The sequence below is a fragment of the Xenopus tropicalis genome, chromosome 3 (genome assembly GCF_000004195.4).
Source record: "Xenopus tropicalis strain Nigerian chromosome 3, UCB_Xtro_10.0, whole genome shotgun sequence".
In the NCBI taxonomy this organism is placed as follows: Eukaryota; Metazoa; Chordata; class Amphibia; order Anura; family Pipidae; genus Xenopus; species Xenopus tropicalis.
In genome coordinates this window covers 141,784,536-141,803,223 of record NC_030679.2, presented here as the reverse complement: position 1 = coordinate 141,803,223, position 18,688 = coordinate 141,784,536, and the positions used below count along the sequence as shown (strand labels likewise).

Here is an 18,688-nt window from a genome sequence, read left to right as displayed (position 1 = left end):
ACAAAAACTTTTTAATCGAAGTACCACCTCAGTATATGTTCTTTTTGTAGTGTGTAGGGATTATTTGTGGGTTTCTACTCTTCCTGAGGTGTGAACAGGGGAACAATGGGGGTGATTACAGCCTGAGCCTGAGGTGTGAACACTACAGGGGGTGAGCAATGCAGAGATTAAAAGGTGTGACAAACACAGGGTTTTACATATTTAAACAATGCAGCCTGATTACAGCCTGAATCTCAGGTGAGAACCATGCAGGGGGGGGGGGGGGCAGTTAATCACAGTACTGATACCATTTAGATCTTACAGAAGAGTAAGCCATCAAAGCAGCCAGACAGGTGGGGGGCCTCCAGTTACATGGGAGTTTCTCCTACTCCCATGTAACTGGAGGAGTCCCAAACTGGACTTGGATTTCTTACTATTGAGTGCTATCCTGATACCTACTGGGAGCTGCTACCTTGCTCCCTTCCCATTGTTCTGCTGATTGGCTGCTGGGGGTTTATCAGAGCACAGGTCACATGGCTGTGGCACCCTGGGAAATAAAGAATATGGCTAGCCCCATGGGAAAAACAGATTACAATGCAGGATTTTGCTGGAGAAGCTCTATTAACTGATGGGTTTTGGGGAAAAAACATGTCAGTATTGCTTTAATTGGCTTCTGACTAAATGTATATCCTTCATAAAGATCAGTCAATCAATTCTACAATGGAAATTGATAATCTTCCATTTAATCACATACACTGACACAATGGATTAGGTTAAGGCCCAAACATAAAGGACGATTACCTTTGGTTTCGGACAAACTCACAGCCAGAACCTCCCAGGTAGTGATGGAATCTTTCAAGAAAACATTAAGGGTCTTGGTTGAAATACTGTGGGGGATAAAATTCAAATGTTAGGATGTAAATTAGTATTTTACTATGGAGCAGGATAAAATAATGGTTTTAAAGGGGAACACGCAGGCCTTTACTTTCAGAAATAGCAGGAAAAACCATTTGACCTGTGAAAAATCTGCACTTCCCACACCTGCGTTATAAGATAAGCCTAGAGCCGGATGTTGGGGTTGATAAAGGATGGTTGAGCCGGATGTTGGGGTTGAGGAAGGATGGTTGAGCCGGATGTTGGGGTTGAGGAAGGATGGTTGAGCCGGATGTTGGGGTTGAGGAAGGATGGTTGAGCCGGATGTTGGGGTTGAGGAAGGATGGTTGAGCCGGATGTTGGGGTTGAGGAAGGATGGTTGAGCCGGATGTTGGGGTTGAGGAAGGATGGTTGAGCCGGATGTTGGGGTTGAGGAAGGATGGTTGAGCCGGATGTTGGGGTTGAGGAAGGATGGTTGAGCCGGATGTTGGGGTTGAGGAAGGATGATTGAGCCGGATGTTGGGGTTGAGGAAGGATGGTTGAGCGGGATGTTGGGGTTGAGGAAGGATGGTTGAGCCGGATGTTTATTAACAGGATATAGTAGGGAGTGTTTATTGGTGGGAATGAAAACTACTCACCCGTTGGCATCAGCCTTCTCCACCATTTGCTCCACTTTCCAGAACCAGCTCTCAGGAAACTCCGTCCTGGACACAATGTCGGAATCCAGCATGTATTCATCATCTTCATCACCTGGAGTACAAAATATATTGTCTCCTGAACAATGGAAGTATCACAGTACATATAAACTGAGGGAGTGCTTCTGGGAATATGCATACTGTGCGTTGTACTTCTCTTTGTGATACGGAATCCATGGACAATTAGAAAACAGCTCTACCACATTGAATATCCCATCATTCAAGGGATGGTTGGACCTACAGGGCCTTATTGCTAAGTGGAAAAATCAAAATGAGCATCAAGGCACCACCGATGGGCCTACCCAATCAATATCTGGCCTGAAATCGGGCAGGTTTGATTTTTCTATTGGATCAGGGACCGCATTGGCTCATTGATGCAGTCCCTCATCCGACGGTGTAACAGTCATTCAGCCATAGTTCTAGGGGAATCTAGAACAACGCTTTTCACCCTTAAACCCCCTCCTAAATGACCTTCAAGCTGAATTTGACGGTGTAACAGTCATTCGGCCATAGTTCTAGGGGAATCTAGAACAACACTTTTCACCCTCAAACCCTCTCCTAAATTACCTTCAAGCTGAACTTTCAGGAGTATCTAGGAGAGCTCTATAAGTTCCTCTTCTATTCATTCACCCCCAACATGGAGAAACAGTCCTCCTGATCCTAAATAATACAAACCCTACATGGGGGAATTGAATATCCCATCATTCAATTCCCTATAGGATGGTTGGACCTACAGGGCTTCATTGATAAGTGGGAAAATCAAAATGACCATCAAGGCAAGGCCTAAAAGTGTTGCTCTAGATTCCCCTAGAACTATGGGCGAATGACTGTTACACATACAAGGGCAGATTTCAGCTGCTGATATCGGTCCTTTAGAGTGATGCAGCAGCTTATCTGCCCGTGTATGGCACCACCGACGGGCCTACCAATCGATATCTGGCCTGAAATCGGGCAGGCTTGATTTTTCCATTGGATCAGGGACTGCATTGGCTCATTGATGCAGTCCATGATCCGAAGGTGTAACAGTCATTCGCCCATAGTTCTAGGGGAATCTAGAACAACACTTTTCACCCTCAAACCCTCTCCTAAATGAACTTCAAGCTGAATTTGACGGTGTAACAGTCATTCGGCCATAGTTCTAGGGGAATCTAGAACAACCATTTTTTACCCTCAAACCCTCTCCTAAATGACCTTCAAGCTGAACTTGACGGTGCAACAGTCATTCGGCCATAGTTCTAGGGGAATCTAGAACAACACTTTTCACCCTCAAACCCTCTCCTAAATGACCTTCAAGCTGAACTTTCAGGAGTATCTAGGAGAGCAAATAGACATGTTCCACTAATCTCAGTAGAATTTGTCATCAGGCAGAGGCCCCCTTGCCACAGCTCCATCCCCCCCTTCTGGGGGCAACCTCACAGTTTGGGAACTAATACCTATACCTATAGTAATCACATTTCCAGCCCCCATCACACAATCTTATACATTGCTGGTAAACATACTCAGCCATACATAGGAAACCTCTAAATTCCCAAGTTCTTCTTCTAGTCATTATTCATTCACCCCCTACATGGGGAAACAGTCCTCCTGATCCTAAATAATACAAACCCTACATGGGGGAATCAAATAACCCATCATTCAATTCCCTATAGGATGGTTGGACCTACAGGGCCTCATTACTAAGTGGAAAAATCAAAATGAGCATCAAGGCAAGGCCTAAAAGTGTTGTTCTAGATTCCCCTAGAACTATGGCCAAATGACCATTACACATACATGGTCAGGTTTCATTTGCTGATATTGGTCCTTTAGCTTATCTGCCCGTGTATGGGCACCACCGACGGGCCTACCCAACCAAAATCTGGCCTGAAATCGGGCTGGTTTGATTTTTCCATTGGCTCACTGATGCAGTCCCCGATCTGACAGTGCCTATATCCACCATTTTCATTTGATCGTTTGGCCCTAGCACCAAAAAATCAAATTAGCCCAATATCGCCCACCCATCGGTGGCCATATTGGGAGAAGATCCGCTCGCTTGGCAACCTCGGCAAACGAGTGGATCTTACAGTGTAGGGCCACCTTTCACAAGGGAGTTGTTGGAGTGAAGTCTAAAGTAAAGGACAGGGATCCCTTGTGGCCATTATTCTGCACAGTGAGTCTTGTGCCTTGGTCACAATTTATAGGTGCTAAGCGTTTGTATGTGCAGTTTGTATTCAACCCTTACTTACTTCTTCCTAGAGTATCCTCATCCTTACTAAGCCTCTCAGCTTCCCTCTTCTTCTCATAGTATTTGCAGCAGTCCACGAAAGCGTCCACACATTCTTTCCCATCCAAGATGTAGCGGGCACGTCGCTCACAGGTGTGGCCCATCAGGTTCTCCTGCATCCCATCCAGGCAGCACTTCTTGGCCTTGTCCTTGTATTCTGAAGCTAAAATATTGACAAAGGATATCAGTGTTCAGTTCCCAGTAAGGAATCATAACAAGTCTTATGGCTACTAATTACTCTTGATTAAATAGACAAGATCAGACTAAAGCAGAAAGTCAAACTGACCTTGGGGCTGTAAGTCACAGATAAGTTGTTCATTAGAAGGTGGCCATACAGGCCCACACTGCACCAAGCAAACAGAACAATGCTATTTACCTTTCTTTTATAGCAACCAACCAAGAGGTTGACCTCCTACATTAGTGATCCCCAACCAGTGGCTCGGGGCTCCCCAACCCCTTGGATGTTGCTCTCAGTGCCCCCAAACCAGGGAGTTATTTTTGAATTCCTGACTTGGGGGCAAGTTTTGGTTGAATAAAAACAAGATTTCCTACCAAATAAAGCCCCTGTAAGCTGATAGGGTGCATAGAGGCTGCCTAATAGCCAATCACAGCCCTTATTTGGCCCCTCCATGAACTTTTATGGTGCTTGTGTTGCTCTCCAAGTCTTTTTACATTCGACAGTTGTTCACGAGTAAGAACAATTGGGGATCCCTGTCCTATACAAACAGACAGTAGTACCCAATACACCCCAAATACCTTACCTTTGCCGGCTTTTATCTCTATGATTGCGACAGATGAACGTTTTCTGCGCTGGGCTGGGGCTGGACAATGAGCCTCTAAAGACAAAACCAAAAAATTTACTGAGAAACTATATTGAAACGATGGCATTGTACTATAAAGAACAAGGTTAAAGACCATGTTTCACTGAAATGATATACATAAACATTTATTTTGCACACCTGAGCAGGTAATAACAGGCGTTCTATATTCATAGAAATAAAAAAAAATAGAAATAATAAGCTTTGTATAAACACCTTCCTCCCTTGTGTCTTTTGGGGTATGAGAGCTTTCTATCCATAATCTGTTGGACAGGCCGATGCCATTAGTCACTTATAGTAACCATGGCCAGTTGGGACCAGTATTGGTCCTCCACCAGCAGTGACAATGTAATATGCCACAATACGGAAAGATGGTATCAAGGCCTCGGTGACAGATAGAGACACGGTGACAAAAGGCTGACCAGGCTGCCGTGCCTGCCTTCCCTCCTTTCCCACCAGTATTGGCATTTTCTTTAGCCTTAGTAATGTCTGGCATACACATAAGCAAGGTGTTGGACTGGGGTAACTGGCCCATCAAAAACCTCACCACAAGGGCCCCCCACACCCATCAGCAAGGCCTCCTTCCCCATTGCGGCCCCCCTTGCCAAGTTCTTTTTTATACCTTTTGCCTATGACACTGCCTGGCACTGCAAATACCCACCCACAAACAAACTGATCCCCCAGTGGGGCCCACAAAGGCCGGGGCCCAAGAGGATTTCTCCCAGTGTCACACCGGGCCAGTTCAACCCTACATAGGCAGGAATTCATTATGCAGGGGGTTTATCTGTACATTGGTAACCTAGGTTAACTACCATATCCTCCTCCCCAAATTGCTCGGAAGAACCAGGAAATTGGAAAATGAAAGCAATTTCAGTTTTCCTATAAAACTCAAGAGTAGTGATGAGCGAATTTTTTCGTCAGGCATGGGTTCGCAGCGAATTTCCGCATTTCGCAATTGGTGAATGGTTTCCCGAAACTTCTGTGCGGAAATTTTTTTTGTCGCGTGTCAAATTGGGCGAGGTCGCGTCAAAAAAAATAGCAGCAGGCGACAAAAAATTGTGCGACAAATGAGTTTCGCAGATTTTTTGCCATTTCGGGAATTTTCTGGCGAAACGGGACAGATTCGCTCATCACTACTCAAGAGAACATAGATTTTTTCATTACAATATTAGGCAAAAAGTGTGTTGCCAACAAGCTTTATTCTTTGCACTCATGTTGGTGAAAGAAGGATACTATCCCAGTATTAGCTAAATAAAGATACAATTTAGTAATTAAGTAATTTCCATTGTCTACCCGTCGGGTCTCAATCATTTTAGTATGTCAAATAAAGATATAGTTGACGCTCACCGGATCTCTGAGCTGTATTAGTACCAAAGGAGGTCTGTAGAGCAAGTCCAGCATCGGAAAAGACCCCCTCGCTGTTTGCGCCGCTTCCAGGAGTGCAGCCAATGTCTGACTTCTCCACTGAATCCCAAACCTGAACAATAGGTTTAGATCAATATGAGGCAAAATCAGCTGGGAAGGTTCCCATAGAGTATTGAGATTGTAACAGGAAGCCCAAAGCATCCTGGGAAAGTAACATTAGATTTAGCAGCAGGACAATCTCCATATGTGACCATGCATGGAGTCTCACCTTCTTTTGTGTATTCTTAAATTTACTATTCAGTACATAGACACCCTTATCCACAGCCACCAATCCCACGTAAGACTTGTGGTCTGCTCTCAGCTTCAGCTTCATTGGAGAACCGGGGGTTTGTATGGCGTTGTCCCTGTCCTTATCTCCAGTCACCGACAACTAGAACAAGAACACATACTGTTAATAAATACATCATGTAGCAATGTAATCACACTAAAAGAGAACATTTATGATTACGTCACAGATCTTTCTCCACCCCTCTTTGCCACGTGGGAGAAACTAATCAGTACAACCTCATGTACTATTCATAAGGAAAGGCTTCCCATATACACAAGGCAAAATTAGGATCTATGTTCTCCTATATGGGTCTTGTTCTGTCTATCTTACTCAAATAACCCCCTACTCTTGCGATAAAATCCAACACTAGGTGGGGTTTCTTTGTGCCTGATACCTAAAATGTAGTTCAATAAGGCACTGTTAGCTCTGGGGGAAATACAGAAGCCTTCACCTGTATTGTATTTGAGCCTCATCCGTCTAAAAACCTGAAATTAAGCGTTCTATCCATTGAGGGATACTTGCTGTATCATGTGAGACTTACTGTGCCCATGCATTCATCAACCACATCCACCCAAAGAGAGTCGGACACAACATCACGTGCTCCACCAGAGCTGACAATGTAATATGCCACAATACGGAAAGATGGTATCAAGGCCTCGGTGACAGATAGAGACATGGTGACAAAAGGCTGACCAGGCTGCCGTGCCTGCCTTCCCACCTTTACAATCCTGCCCCTGCTCATGATCTGCAAGAGAGATAATATGCTCGGTTAAAGGAACAGCAGAGAAGGGCAATTATAACTCAGTCATTCTACTAGGGTGAATCATTATAGTCAAAATGTGCCATTGGTGTCGCAAAATCGCGAAACGGCGAAAATGTTGTATGTCAAAAAAAAATTGTTTCCCACGACAATTCTTTTGACGCGGGCAACAATTTGTTGGACGTCTGGAGAATTCTTTCATCCATTTCTCGAAACGATCCGCCAGTGGCGAAGCGCGGAAATTCGTCAAGGTCAATATCTGACCTGGCGGATTTTATGGCAGCAGAATGAAGTTAAATCATCCCCATCAATCATGGTGGACGTGTGAATGTTTGGTTACCAGATATGTAAACTGTTGTATTAGGTTCTGGACACCCGCATCAGTATTCCGGATATTGAAGTTCACGGGGATGTTTTCTCCAGGTTTTATCTCTGACCCAGCAATGCTGATGTGCAGGTAGTTCCCTTGGGCTTTTGAGGGGCGGTAGGCTGTAGCAGTCATGGTGGCAGTCGCTTGGCGCGCGGCAGGCAAAACTGGGTCCTTTGTCTTCACCTGGAGATAGAAGGAAAGAATGAGATAACTCAGGCCTTGGGCCTCCGAGAAATATACATGTTGGGCACAAGTTGTACCTACATTAAAGGATCCTACATTCAGGGTCCTCTGAAAGTCAACATGACCGAAGCGTTTTATCATAGACTATTACTAAGACTCACAGTTATGTGCAGACGGTCTATATCTGGGCGAGTGTTCATTGTCAGCCTTGTGGTTCCATCCGCTTGAGTGGTCCCTTCAATGTTTCCAGGCTCAGCCGCCACAGTGATACGACGAGCAGGAGAACCGTCAGGATTGGTGACATAGACCTAAAGGTAAAAAAAAGGAATATCAGTAATGTAAAACTGGACTTGTTAAGTCATCATTGAAGACATTTCACGACTCATCCAAGCAGCTTCTTCAGTTCAACTGAAGAAGCTGCTCGGATGACTTGTTGTGGAGTTGTCCCTCTTTGGGTGGCCCAAAGCAGAAAGTCCAAGTCTGAAGGCCAGCTAGGATTGAGAATGGATTCTTTTTCTCTTGGAGACTCCTAGATCTCTAAGAGAGTCAATGGCAGATGACACAAGGAACAGGCAGATAGCTCAGGCAGGTCATTACCATCATATCAAAAGGCATTCCGGGCTTGAAATATTTGGAGGTTCTGGTAAAGAGGATTTTGTATGGCGTTGTCACAATATTGATACACTCTATCTCAGCCTCCACCATGTCGCTACCTGCAACAGACATGAATATTATATACATATGGACATAGATAATTAATGTATGATGTATTATAATAAGAGGACCTCATATAGATCTGGTTGACTCATGAGCTTCTGGGCTTCATTAACCACCCTGGTTTCCTATGTTACCTGATAGGCTAAGGTTTAGTCATGCTAGTGTATTATAATCAAAACCACTCATTGGGCACCCCAATCCATGGGCAGACGGCCATTACTATTGGTAGGGATGCACCGAACCCAGTTTTTTGGGTTTGGCCAAACCCAGAATCCATCCCAAGGGATTCGGACAAATACCGAACCAAATCCTAATTAGCAAATGGTAATTAGGAACCTGGAAGGGGTAAAAGTCACTGCGCTCTTCACACGGCATTTAACCCTTCCAAATCATAATCAGAATATGCTAATTTATGCTAATTAGGATCCGATCCAGCCAGGACTGTGGATTCATCCAAATCTGAACCCTGCCGAAAAAGCCCAAATCCTGGCCAAATACCGAACCGAATACTGGATTCTGTGCATCCCTAACTATTGGTTAGAAGATGATGCCCAACTTTTGATGCAACCACCTCACTTTTAACTATGACAACAATGTGATAAGAGGTGTATAATTTTCTCCTGTTCCAGTAATCTGCATCAGCCAATCAGTAGGAAGCATTTCCTGGCCTGGTGTTTGACAGCAAACATTTAATTGGTTGCTATAGGTTACTAGACTTGTTATTTCAGTCTATTAAAGGAAGCATTATGGTGTATTATGGTAGGCTGATGTGGTTGACTGCTTCCCAAATTCCCTTTACATTATGCTCCAGCTCCCTATCACTGTCCAACTGAAAGGCCCCAACTGCCCCTGCTCACCTGTTTCCGTGACAACAGAGACCGTCACATACAAGCAATATTGTAGCATGTCCTCTTGTTTTGCAAAGTACTTCACTAGGTCTTCCCTTTTCAACTCAGCACGACCTTCTCCATCATCAATCTGAGTGAGAGGAGAGGGAGATAGTACAGAGGAGCTAATCAGCCAAAGTCATATGTAGTAACAAAGGAATCTGAAGAAATAGTTGAGTAATACAGTAAAAATGTAAAGTAAAGGAAGAAGCGTTGAGTAAGTAGAACATTGCTATTTCATACCCTGACTCTCGTCAGCGACTCTGGAATTCCTTTCTTTACGTTGTCCTTCCTTATGCCAAAAAGCACAAATGCATATCCGTCCACGTGTTTCCCATATAGATACCTGGCAGCAAGAACATGGGTTACAGAATATTAATGTCTCCATCATAATTAAAGATAATCAATGTATTTATATCAGTCTTAGAGAGAATTCTACTTGTCCGTCCCCCAGGTACTCACTGGGCATGAATATCCACTCCAAAAGAGTTGGCATCAGCATAGAAGAAGTTAGTGTCTGGCTTCAGGATGATTTCCATTGAGGGTAGCACTGCAAAGGGGTGGAGATAGAGTATTAGAAATGCCTAGATCGTGTTCATATACTTATATATTGATTATGTTAGATCAAAGGAGAATATTTAAGTGGAGCCACTGCTTTAGAATCAGCCATGAAAGCTCTCTGTGTCCAGTTAGGTGACATAGCTCCATTCATTGGAGCCCACAGCAACCTCAATGGATTTTGCATATGCCACCCAACTGATGACTGGTCAAGAGGTGTCATTTGCCATTCAATAACATATCTTAATCTGAGCTACTTGCAGCAGACCAAGAAGTACTATGGACAGTAGGCTCCATGAAGTCTACATCCATTCTTTCTCTGCCATGTTGTAATGTGGGGCCCATATCCATGTACAGTAGCTTGTACGTAGGAGCATCTTCTTACCGTATTCTTTCACCTCAAAGTTGGTGGTGTAATTCTGTTGAGGGGTGTCTTCATACTTTGCGGAGATGGTCCAGACACCAAGGCTGTAAGTGTAAATGTGGTAAAAGCAGTATTAGGCAGCACTCTAGCTTGTAGAATCCCATGATCAATGCCTAAGCAGAGAACCGTCAATAATAATTTTTATAAACTCCAATAGGGTCAGGTTAAGGCTCCACATGTCCTTCTCCTTGATATGTGACTAAATGGCCTCCCAAGATGTTTTTAATCATTAGGTTAACGTTCCTCAACAAACCAGCCAAGGAACCCCTTTATTTGGGAGTGGTTAGAGACAGTAAGCACTGGAAAGAAGTGGTATGATTTGGTATGGGAACCCTGATCATGGCCAGTCATGGCTATTAGAGTGTTTTTATTGGACACAACTGTGTTACTTACCTCAAAAGTTCCGGCAGTTTGTGGGACAGTGAGATGATACCAGATTTACTGTCCTGGAGGATGGAATCTCTCTTCACAATAACACCATCTGGGGTCTGAAAAGGAAATATAATAATGGCTAAATTCAAAATCACTGGTCATCTAGATTTTATACAGACAACAGAAACACTCTCCAATGCATTAGAGTTGAGGTCCAATGCCCCATTAGCTCATAAAAAGATGAAAGAAATACAAATGCTGGTGTAGCAACCATTTAGCTGTAGGTTTAAGAATATTACATGGTCACCCCAGTTCTTTCTCTAACTGACATTCATGCTGGGGTTCCAGGGATAACTAGGGGAGGCTAGAAATGTCCTTCAATCTGGGCCCAACAGCCATCGGTCTGGGCTCCCCCTTATTGATGGGAAGACTTGCAGATTGAGAACCACTGCAGGATATCTAACTATAGTTCCAAAGAGAACGCTATTTAATACCCGGTTCCTATGTAGATCAGTCTGTTCTCCCCCTTATTGATGGGAAGCCTTGCAGATTGAGAACCACTGCAGGATATCTAACTATGGTTCCAAAGAGAAAGCTATTTAATACCCGGTTCCTATGTAGATCAGTCTGTTCTCCCCCTTATTGATGGGAAGCCTTGCAGATTGAGAACCACTGCAGGATATCTAACTATAGTTCCAAACAGAAAGCTATTTAATACCTGGTTCCTATGTAGATCAGTCTGTTCTCCCCCTTATTGATGGGAAGCCTTGCAGATTGAGAACCACTGCAGGATATCTAACTATAGTTCCAAAGAGAAAGATTTTTAATACCCGGTTCCTATGTAGATCAGTCTGTTCTCTCCCTTATTGATGGGAAGCCTTGCAGATTGAGAACCACTGCAGGATATCTAACTGTAGTTCCAAAGAGAAAGCTATTTAATACCCGGTTCCTATGTAGATCGGTCTGTTCTCCCCCTAATTGATGGGAAGCCTTGCAGATTGAGAACCACTGCAGGATATCTAACTATAGTTCCAAAGAGTAAGCTATTTAATACCCGGTTCCTATGTAGATCGGTCTGTTCTCCCCCTTATTGATGGGAAGCCTTGCAGATTGAGAACCACTGCAGGATATCTAACTGTAGTTCCAAAGAGTAAGCTATTTAATACCCGGTTCCTATGTAGATCGGTCTGTTCTCCCCCTTATTGATGGGAAGCCTTGCAGATTGAGAACCACTGCAGGATATCTAACTATAGTTCCAAAGAGAACGCTATTTAATAACCTTGGAAACAGCAGTGCAGACAGTTAGACATAAAATGGAAACCCCAGACTTACCACAAATTCGATGATGAGCGTTTTTGAAATAGGCTGCATCTTGTAGTTCATGGAGTAAATCCGATACAAAACTGTGGAGTTATAGACGGAGTAAGTAAGGGAGGGATGGACAGAAGGGGCAGGCTGATAGGGCAATAAGGACAGAGAGGCATCTTCAGAAGACATTAGGGGCATGACTGGCCCCTAGACTGGTCTGTTTCAAAAACTTGATAAATTAGCACAGGGATTTTCACTAATATTCCTCTACTTTTGTTCTTCTGGGATCAAGACTGGGCGGCTTACATACCCCTACAGACAATTCTGTGTGTATTGGGCATGCTTGGACAAGGATTCATAATGCTAAGGAGCCCTATTTTTTTCTACCTTGTAGGGGCTTCCTTGCTGGTAATCAATGGAAACGAAACCAATCTTTGCATTTATAGCTCTATCTGCAGATGGTTGAAAAGAGCCAATTGCTGCCCTCAATGCAAAAAGTGTTGCTAAATGACCCCCAGTGTCTGTACCTGTAGATCCTGGGGTGTAGATAGTCTTGTCAGTCTGGAGGAAGATGTAGCCGCTGTGGTACGACAGCATGACGACTTTCTCCAGGGCACACACATTGGATTTCAGGCTGACATACACATACTGCTTATTCTGCTTATCTTTGGGTACATCTGCAGAGGGAATCTGATAGAAGAACAAGGCATTAATATGATATGAGCCTAAAACAAACACAACTTAAACACTGAACACACTGAAAACTCAGTGCATGGTTACAAGGGAACCACTTCCAGCATGTCCCTCCCATCAATAACCTCATTAGCTTGAGGGTTAATAACCACCCAATGTAGTTTTGCCCTAGTAGCTTGGTTGATATGTAGCCAAGTCCCAGTCTCAAGGCAATGGTCAACTGGTGGCCAGCTGTAGGTACTGCCATTTTTTAAATCCATCTCACCTTTACTGTCGCCGTCCCAAGGAACTTGTTGTCACTATTCAGGGTGACTTTGGCACTGGCTAAATTGAGTTTCTTCTGAGGGAATTCATGGATGATGATCTCAACTTCAAAAGCAGCATTTTGCCCTTGGGCGTCTATAATGATGGTCTCCTCACTCTCCGCCCGCAGCAAATTGGGTGTGATAAGCGAGCATCTGTAAGAGAAGAGTCCCAGTCACACACGAGGGTAACTTCATTACTTTATATGCAAGACTGGACTAACCCCTCCATATATGCACATTTATTGAACTGAACAGCGCCCTCTAGTGGCATTCATCCCACAGTTCTCTTCTATTGCAGACTAGACCCACATGAGGCAACCAAGAGCGAATCTGTCCCATTTCGCTTCACCGAAAAATTCGAAAAACGTTGAAGAAATTAGTGAAAAATTGCGCACGTAAAAAAAAGACGCGCTCGAAGCATGTAAATTTTTGGACTCGCATGGCGGACTTTTCTGTGGTGAATTCTGCCAATGGTGAAACGTGGAAATTTCATGCCTGGTGAGAAATTCCGCTCATCACTAAAAGAAGTATGGGGATATTTCTATGCCTGGGCTTGTTCTTTAAGCGTCTACCTTTTTTTTATTTATTTGTATGTGGGAGTTGCCATGATGCTTCCTCTGCTGGGGTAACATGAGCATCATTCAGAAATTTCAATGAGACAGCGCTACCTAGTGGCTAGGGGTTGATTTACAACTGAATAATGCTTCCCCAAGCAGTTATTTTGATGTAAGGATCGGAAGTTACCATGGATACAGGTGCAAGAATAAAGCACTGAAGGGGGCAAAATTGCATAGCTTGGTTGCAGCCAGCTCCCTACCTTGACCAGGTTGAAAATCTGCCATAAGGCACAGACTTACTGCTGTAGCTGTAAGGGGGCAGATGTCTGTGTGGCACAAAGTACAGGGCTCCCTTGTGCCCTGCTTTCCCTGATGCTCCTGATTGGCGCATCCTGAACAATGTGGGCACGTGCCAGAGGATGCCCAATCCCACCCATGCCCTCCATAAAGAGGGGCAACTGTTTGAGCTCCAAAGTCTGGTGTCTGTGGCTAGAACCCTGGGGTCGGGGGCAAGGTGCAAAGAGCTAAAAACTTGGCACTTCGCTCCTGTTTATTTGCCCTTTGCTTTTGTAATGTTCTAAAATCCCATTATCAGAAGCAGGGACCTTGCCATCCAATGCAGAGAGCAGATTCAAGTAATGTTGGAATAGGACACGGGGCAAAGGAGCTGACAATCCAATGCTGCTGATAGCAAAGAGAACCCAATAGGACTGTTCTGCCCCCAATAAGGGGTAATTATATCTTAGTTGGGATCAAGTACAGGTACTGTTTTATTATTACAGAGAAAAGGGAATCATTTAACCATGAAATAAACCCAATAGGGCTGTTCTGCCCCCAATAAGGGGTAATTATATCTTAGTTGGGATCAAGTACAGGTACTGTTTTATTATTACAGAGAAAAGGGAATCATTTAACCATGAAATAAACCCAATAGGGCTGTTCTGCCCCCAATAAGGGGTAATTATATCTTAGTTGGGATCAAGTACAGGTACTGTTTTATTATTACAGAGAAAAGGGAATCATTTAACCATGAAATAAACCCAATAGGGCTGTTCTGCCCCAATAAGGGGTAATTATATCTTAGTTGGGATCAAGTACAGGTACTGTTTTATTATTACAGAGAAAAGGGAATCATTTAACCATTAAATAAACCCAATAGGGCTGTTCTGCCCCCAATAAGGGGTAATTATATCTTAGTTGGGATCAAGTACAGGTTCTGTTTTATTATTACAGAGAAAAGGGAATCATTTAACCATGAAATAAACCCAATAGGGCTGTTCTGCCCCCAATAAGGGGTAATTATATCTTAGTTGGGATCAAGTACAGGTACTGTTTTATTATTACAGAGAAAAGGGAATCATTTAACCATTAAATAAACCCAATAGGGCTGTTCTGCCCCAATAAGGGGTAATTATATCTTAGTTGGGATCAAGTACAGGTACTGTTTTATTATTACAGAGAAAAGGGAATCATTTAACCATTAAATAAACCCAATAGGGCTGTTCTACTTGCATTTAATGATATTGCACCCTTTACAAATCTACAGCCCAGTAATTCTCAAAACCCAAGAATATCCGCTTGTGTTGTTTAAGGTAGGTCCCCTTAACCCCCCTCTAGTACAGTAAATTTCCAAAAACAGAAAATAGCAACAAGGTGCATAGAGTAATTCTGTTTCCCAGCCTAATGCTGTAGCTCATAGGGCAGGAATATTTGGGGGGTCAGTACTCACTGCGGTTGGGCGTAGGACCCAGAGACCAGGAGCAGGAGAGACAGGGAGAGAAGTCCGCTCCCCATGCTGCAGACTGGAGAATGTGCAGACACGGGCTGGAGGGGAGATTTAAATGAAATGCATCTGGGAGGGCAAGAACCTTCATCAAACAGCCCTATCAGTGACGGGGAGGGGCCACAGGGATTTCCAAACTCCCTCATTTCCAGTAAAGGCAACAATTGTGTAAAAAAAACACACACACAGTGCAAAAGTGTGTCCTTCGGGGGAAGGCTGCACAGAGTGCAAATAATAACATGGAATAAATAATTCATTACTGATCTCTAAACAAACTGACTCTTGTGCCATCACAAACAGTGAGGGGCCCCCACTCTGCTAAACTGGGGCACTGTGGCTCTTGTTGATGGCACTTTTTTCCCTTCATGAATATGTGACGTCACATAACAAAATCAGTGCCCTTTATATTAAATAGAAATGGGGCGCAGACTCCTACACGTGCACCCACTTATCATACACAGTATTCTGGGGGTTTACGTGATTCCCAGACATAGTGGGAAGAGGTAAATTCAGTCCGTTTTGGCATTTTGTTATGGAGCTCAGTGTCGGACTGGGCCAGCAGGGTACCAGGAAAACTCCCGGTGGGCCCAGGGGTCAGTGGGCCCTCCTGCTCCTCACCATTTGGCCTGTTTCATGGCCATTCCCTATTTCTGAATGGGGACAAAGAGGAGAAATAGATGGAAGAATAGATGCTAGCATGTAAATAAAAGAGACTAGGAGAATAAAGAGGTTGGGCGAGGAAAGGAGGAAAAATAGTTTGGAGAGTGGGCCTATGGTCTAAGGTTTTCTGGTGGGCCCCTTAGGCCCCAGTCCGACACTGGTGGAGCTTGAAAAGTCACTTGTGTGGTCGCCATTGCCAGCGTCGGTACTGGGAAAAAACCTAGTGGCCTCTGGCGAGCCAGATACAATCCCCCCCAGGGCGCTCCTGCAATCTGCTGTCTCCCTCCCCCGACGTGCCACAGGTAAGTTTCTTAAGGAGCGATTGGGGGAGGCGGTCGGAAGGGGTTTGGGCCTTCTGTGGAGAAAGGTGGTGGGGGCCATTGGGGGGTGCAGGGGCCCCTGAGGCAGAAGCCCCGGTGGGCCCTGCACCCCCCAGATCGATCCTGGCCATTGCCTTGAATTAGGCACACAATAATGATGTAATTATGAGGCAGCTAATTAATTAAAAGCCAGCTCTGGGGGCAGCCATATTTCTTTCCTACAAAGCAAGTGAGCAATGCATTCTAGTTTGCAGGGAAATATGTAGCTATGGATGTTTGATGTACCTTGTGTGGGTGGAACTTGACTCCTTAGTGCAAGCCCCCAGGGAATTATGGGGAAATGTGTCTTAGGACCACCTGAAGTGAGACCCAGTAGGATTAGTGGGCAGTGCTAGAGGACACAGTTTAGGCCCCATTATGTATTGAGCTGTAGCAAGATTTTAATCCACTTGTATCTCTACAGAAGGTACTGGCTAAACCAACCCCCCCCCCCCCCTTTTGTTTGGTCACAACTTCCACTACTGGAACGTTAGAACTACAGCTCCCAGTATTGTGGAATCAGATCTCCATGTTTTTTTTACTTACATTTCCCTCCAGAATTGGAATTTAGGTCTCAATTGGACAGGCCAGTGGGGGGGGGGGGGGGGTTGGTAACAATAGGTAATTGCATTGTGGGTAAATTATAATCCTGCTCCTGGCTCTAAAAGTAAACTTTTAGTATGTTATAGCACTATCTATTCTAAGCAAATTTCAATTGGTCTTCATTATTTATTTCTAATAGTTTGTTTTTATCTATTTGCCTTTTTCTTCTAACTCATTGCAGCTTTCAAATGGGGGTCACTCATATCTATTGTTACTTTTTATAACTTGTTTTTATATCCAGACTCTTCTCCTCTTCATTTACTGTCCTCTCATTCATACTGCTCTCTGGTCGCTAAGGTAATGTGGACCCTAGCAACCAGAGAGCCGTTCAAACTCCAAACGGCAGACCTGCTGAACTATAAGTGAAATAACTAAAATAAAACTACAAATAATGCAAATTGTCTCAAAATATTGCTCTCATAGTAAAAACTAACTCACAGGGGAACAGCCCCATTACAACAAGAAGTGAAATACTGACTGGGTGGCAGTAAGTTAAGTTACTCAAGTAGCCGGAATATGAAAACATAACCAACCTAATAAGAATCTTATTAAACTTGTACAGGATATAAATCCCTTTATATGTTTTCCCATTGAGCATCCATTTTGTGTTGTGTGTATCACTCACTGATCAGCTGACAGGAAGTAACGCCAGTGCTGTAACAGGAAGAGCTGGCAGGGAAGTCTCAATTAAATATTTGGCAGCGTATGGCATCTTATAGCAGCCTCTCTGGCATTTGCCTGAACCCACAGATTGCCAGTCTGGGCCTGATTTTCAGTACACAGAGGCCCAAACAGCCCCCCATAGGCCCAATAAATAGTGAGTGTCTATGGCACCTTACAGCAGCCCCTCTGGCATTTGCCTGAACCCACAGATTGCCAGTCTGGGCCTGATTTTCAGTACACAGAGGCCCAAACAGCCCCCCATAGGCCCAATAAATAGTGAGTGTCTATGGCACCTTACAGCAGCCCCTCTGGCATTTGCCTGAACCCACAGATTGCCAGTCCGGGCCTGATTTTCAGTACACAGAGGCCCAAACAGCCCCCCCATAGGCCCAATAAATAGTGAGTGTCTATGGCACCTTACAGCAGCCCCTCTGGCATTTGCCTGAACCCACAGATTGCCAGTCCGGCCCTGATTTTCAGTACACAGAGGCCCAAACAGCCCCCCATAGGCCCAATAAATAGTGAGTGTCTATGGCACCTTACAGCAGCCCCTCTGGCATTTGCCTGAACCCACAGATTGCCAGTCCGGGCCTGATTTTCAGTACACAGAGGCCCAAACAGCCCCCCATAGGCCCAATAAATAGTGAGTGTCTATGGCATCTTACAGCAGCCTCTCTGGCATTTGCCAAGATCTACAGATTGCCAGTCCGGGCCTGTGTCCTGGCAGTAATGTTGCTTGATAGGATAATGTTAGCCCTGGAGCCAGGGCCGGATTTCTACTTGGGGCGCCCCAAGGCCGCCCCCATTCGGCGCCCCCCCCACCCCCGCCGCGTAAACGCGAATGCGCATGCGCGAACAACCCCTATCGCTAATGCGCATGCGCAAGCGCCTAACTTAGAACTCCCATACGGAGCAGTGGGGAGATGTCCCCATTGCTCCGTATGGGAGCAAAATGTTAACATTTGCTAGCCGCGCGACAAAACAATAGCGCGCGACAAAATAATAGCCGTGGGCGACGAAACAATAGCCGCGCGGCAAAATAAGAGCCGTGGGCGACGAAACAATAGCCGCGTGACAAAATAATAGCCGCGGGCAATGAAAAAATAGCCGCGCGACAAAATAATAGCCGCGGGCGACGAAACAATAGCCGCGCAACAAAATAATAGCC

At 44.6% G+C, this 18,688-nt stretch overlaps 1 protein-coding gene across 2 annotated transcripts in view; it reads right to left on the bottom strand.

The window, feature by feature from the left end:
- Positions 1-15,292, bottom strand: part of c3 (complement component 3) — a 28,028-nt gene extending 12,736 nt beyond the window's left edge. For both annotated transcript variants that reach the window (XM_031899484.1, XM_031899485.1), the window contains exons 1-19: positions 15,182-15,292; positions 12,856-13,048; positions 12,425-12,587; positions 11,922-11,992; positions 10,611-10,705; positions 10,179-10,261; positions 9,698-9,785; positions 9,479-9,581; positions 9,206-9,326; positions 8,229-8,344; positions 7,793-7,939; positions 7,419-7,631; positions 6,860-7,063; positions 6,259-6,420; positions 5,973-6,102; positions 4,569-4,643; positions 3,770-3,970; positions 1,491-1,602; positions 781-866 (exon numbers count right to left, since the gene is read on the bottom strand). In XM_031899484.1, the coding sequence (XP_031755344.1) occupies positions 781-866; positions 1,491-1,602; positions 3,770-3,970; positions 4,569-4,643; positions 5,973-6,102; positions 6,259-6,420; positions 6,860-7,063; positions 7,419-7,631; positions 7,793-7,939; positions 8,229-8,344; positions 9,206-9,326; positions 9,479-9,581; positions 9,698-9,785; positions 10,179-10,261; positions 10,611-10,705; positions 11,922-11,992; positions 12,425-12,587; positions 12,856-13,048; positions 15,182-15,246 (2,428 nt within the window). In that variant the 5' untranslated portion in view covers positions 15,247-15,292. The remainder of the gene's footprint in view (positions 1-780; positions 867-1,490; positions 1,603-3,769; positions 3,971-4,568; positions 4,644-5,972; positions 6,103-6,258; positions 6,421-6,859; positions 7,064-7,418; positions 7,632-7,792; positions 7,940-8,228; positions 8,345-9,205; positions 9,327-9,478; positions 9,582-9,697; positions 9,786-10,178; positions 10,262-10,610; positions 10,706-11,921; positions 11,993-12,424; positions 12,588-12,855; positions 13,049-15,181) is intronic.
- Positions 15,293-18,688: the final 3,396 nt, after the last annotated feature.